This window comes from Manihot esculenta, chromosome 10 (assembly GCF_001659605.2).
Source record: "Manihot esculenta cultivar AM560-2 chromosome 10, M.esculenta_v8, whole genome shotgun sequence".
Taxonomy (NCBI): Eukaryota; Viridiplantae; Streptophyta; class Magnoliopsida; order Malpighiales; family Euphorbiaceae; genus Manihot; species Manihot esculenta.
In genome coordinates this window covers 2,612,241-2,615,261 of record NC_035170.2, presented here as the reverse complement: position 1 = coordinate 2,615,261, position 3,021 = coordinate 2,612,241, and the positions used below count along the sequence as shown (strand labels likewise).

Below are 3,021 nucleotides of genomic sequence, written 5' to 3'. Positions count from 1 at the left end.
TAATTATTTATTATCCTATACCCATTTAAAATTTAAAATTAATTATAATTTTATCACTTAATTTAAAATTGCATGAGTAAATAATTTAATTGTAAAAAATAAAAACTACTCTAGATATTATTTGTTGAGTAGTTTGACAGATTCTTAAAGATTAAATTATATTTTTTTTCGCCATTTTTAGTGAATTTTATAACCTTATTAAAAAAAATAGAAGTGGGACGGTCGATTTTTTTAAAATAATTATAAAAAAAAATATTGAATTTGAATGGACAGCAAGCGGGGGGGGTGCGCGAAACATGTCTAAGCGTAAGGAACGAAAGTAACAGTATACGTGTCAAGAATCGAGTGGGGGCTGAATTTGCATCCTCAGCTCCACGTCAGTTAGTGGCCACGTTTCACCAGATACATTTGCCTAACCTCAGATATTCAATGAAACTTTGACATGCCGTCCGTACACGTGTTCTAATCTCCTTTCGTTACCTTACACACTTTCATTCAACAACTGGAACCAACTACCAGAATAAAACGCCAACAAAGTGTGGCCCCCAGGTGACAACCCTTTTCTTTTTTTGATGCACCCTCGAGCCATTTTAACGAGCCTTTTCTCTCTCGCCAACGATCTCTCGTATCTCAATTTGTTGCGGCCTTCTTTCTTGAGAAACTGTTCTTGCTGAGTTTGTCTGCTAAAAGGAATATTTTTGAGATTTTTGCCTTCTGGGTTTTGGTGTGTAATATCGAATTGGATAAGGGAAAGAGAACGTTAATGGCTGGAATTTGCTGCGGAGTTGTTGGTGAGAGTGACGCAGCTGCTCCAGTAGTTGAAACAAGCTCACGAGCTTCAAGACGGAGTAGATTGGAACTCCGGCCATTCAAGGTCGTTGCTGATGCTGTTGTGCAACCGCCGTTGGAAGATAGCCGGAAGCGGCAGAAACTCGATGTTTGTCCTCTTCCACTCGGTTCTGATGCACCAACGGTCCCTCGTGACTGCGACAACGCAGTAGAGAGTTGCAAACCGAGCGATGATGAGTGTAAAGAAAATGAACAAAATGAAAATTCTCAGAAGAAAGAGTACCTGAATTCAAATGTATCAATGAACGGTAACTCAGATTCTGCGAAATCGGATAATGATGTGGCAGAGGAGTCACCGAAATTTGGCTCTACTTCTGTTTGTGGTAGAAGAAGAGACATGGAAGACGCAGTTTCGATACGGACGTCTTTGACTGGTGATAAAATTTCTTTCTTCGGTGTATATGATGGTCACGGTTGCTCTCATGTAAATAACACTAGCTCTTCCAGTTTTGGTTAGTGTGTTTTTTTTTCCCCCTTCCTACTTAGCTTTGGCGTTAATCGTAGTTCCTTTGGTTTTTAGGTGGCGATGAAGTGCAAAGATCGGCTTCACGAGATAGTGAAAGAAGAGATCGAAAGATTCGAAGAAGTGAAGTGCGTTGAGTGGAAGGAAACGATGGAGAGAAGCTATGCGAAGATGGACAAGGAAGTGGAGTGTTGCAACAACGCAGATAAGAGCGCTAACTGCCGTTGCGAGCTCCAGACTCCACAGTGCGATGCGGTTGGATCAACGGCTGTAGTTGCAGTTGTGACGCCGAGCAAGATCGTCGTCTCCAATTGCGGTGACTCCCGCGCCGTGCTCTGCCGCAACGGTGTTGCTATCCCACTTTCCTCCGATCATAAGGTGTGTAATAAATTCCTAATATACCTTATGAAGTTATTTTAAATTCCGGCTACGCGCCGATGTTAAAGCAGAATTAGGTCTATGATTTTATAGCGCGTGACTTTCACGGGCGCATCACTTTTGTCAAAATGGTGGTGCCACTGAAAGATTAGCGGGGAAACATGTGGGTTAGGTCAATTGTTGGAGCGTGTCGTTCACTTACGCATTTGTTTCTTTGTTGATCTACAGCCTGATCGGCCGGATGAATTGGTCCGAATCCAAGACGCCGGCGGCCGCGTAATTTATTGGGACGGTGCACGGGTCCTCGGAGTTTTGGCCATGTCTAGAGCGATTGGTAAGGACGAATACTTATCGGGGAACTATATTTATACTCCATATAGTAGCTAGTTATAGCAGCGAAGAACACTGATCTAAGATTTGTTTTACCATTCAGGTGATAACTATTTGAAACCATATGTGATACCGGACCCGGAGGTGACGGTGACGGAACGGACGGCGGAGGATGAGTGTTTGATACTGGCAAGCGATGGCTTGTGGGACGTAGTATCAAACGAAACTGCTTGTGGAGTGGCACGTATGTGTTTGCGGGCACAGAGGCCGCCATCACCACCTGAATCACCTGGCAGCGAAGCCATCGTGGGAAGTGGTGCCGGTGAAAGTTCCGACAAGGCCTGCTCGGATGCTTCAATATTGCTGACGAAGCTGGCCCTGGCCAGGCACAGTACGGACAATGTCAGCGTCGTGGTTGTTGATTTAAGAAGGAATCAACATAAGCAAGAATAATTAGTGTATAATGATAGTAATTAGAAGATTAAAAAAAATGAAAATATTTTTTTTTGTTATATTTGGCTTTTAAATACTAATGAATTTTGTTGGAGCAGTTTTAGTTTAACTTGAAATTCTATAAAAATAGAATTTCCTTCTAAGAGAGGGACGTATTAAGAGTAGAAGAAAATGGAGGATTTCTAATTATGATTGGAAGTTGGTTTTTGAAATTGGTTGTGGGGAATATGGTTCTAAAATATGTATAATTTAGTGGGACCTTTTATTCCTCATTTGGTTCAATTTTTTTTATTATTTTTTTTCTTATATATGTATTTTGTTATTGATTGATGCAATTTGAATCAAATTGTTGACTACTCGTAATGTGATTGTACAATCAATTTCAACCTTAATGTGATTATGCAAATGGGTAATGAATTAATTTCGTTTTTGAAATAGATAGATTTCGATTTAAAAAAATTAAATTTTCAATTGTTTGTGTAATATTTAACTGAAAATTTAAAATTAATCAGTTTAGTTATCGCATTTCAGTTAAATTACTATTTGAC

At 40.0% G+C, this 3,021-nt stretch overlaps 1 protein-coding gene across 1 annotated transcript; it reads left to right on the top strand.

The window, feature by feature from the left end:
• Positions 1–556: 556 nt before the first annotated feature.
• Positions 557–2,755, top strand: LOC110625187 (protein phosphatase 2C 37). Its single transcript, XM_021770759.2, has 4 exons — positions 557–1,273; positions 1,370–1,690; positions 1,919–2,024; positions 2,124–2,755. Exons 1-4 carry the CDS (start codon positions 764–766, stop codon positions 2,471–2,473), a joined length of 1,287 nt encoding a protein of 428 aa, XP_021626451.1. The 5' UTR covers positions 557–763; the 3' UTR covers positions 2,474–2,755.
• The last annotated feature ends 266 nt before the right edge of the window (positions 2,756–3,021 follow it).

Coding starts and splice junctions, on each gene's coding strand:
- LOC110625187 (XM_021770759.2), top strand. CDS start 764: ATGGCTGGAATTTGCTGCGGAGTTGTTGGTGAGAGTGACGCAGCTGCT. Junction 1,691..1,918: donor CACTTTCCTCCGATCATAAG/GTGTGTAATAAA, acceptor GTTGATCTACAG/CCTGATCGGCCGGATGAATT. Junction 2,025..2,123: donor GGCCATGTCTAGAGCGATTG/GTAAGGACGAAT, acceptor TTTACCATTCAG/GTGATAACTATTTGAAACCA.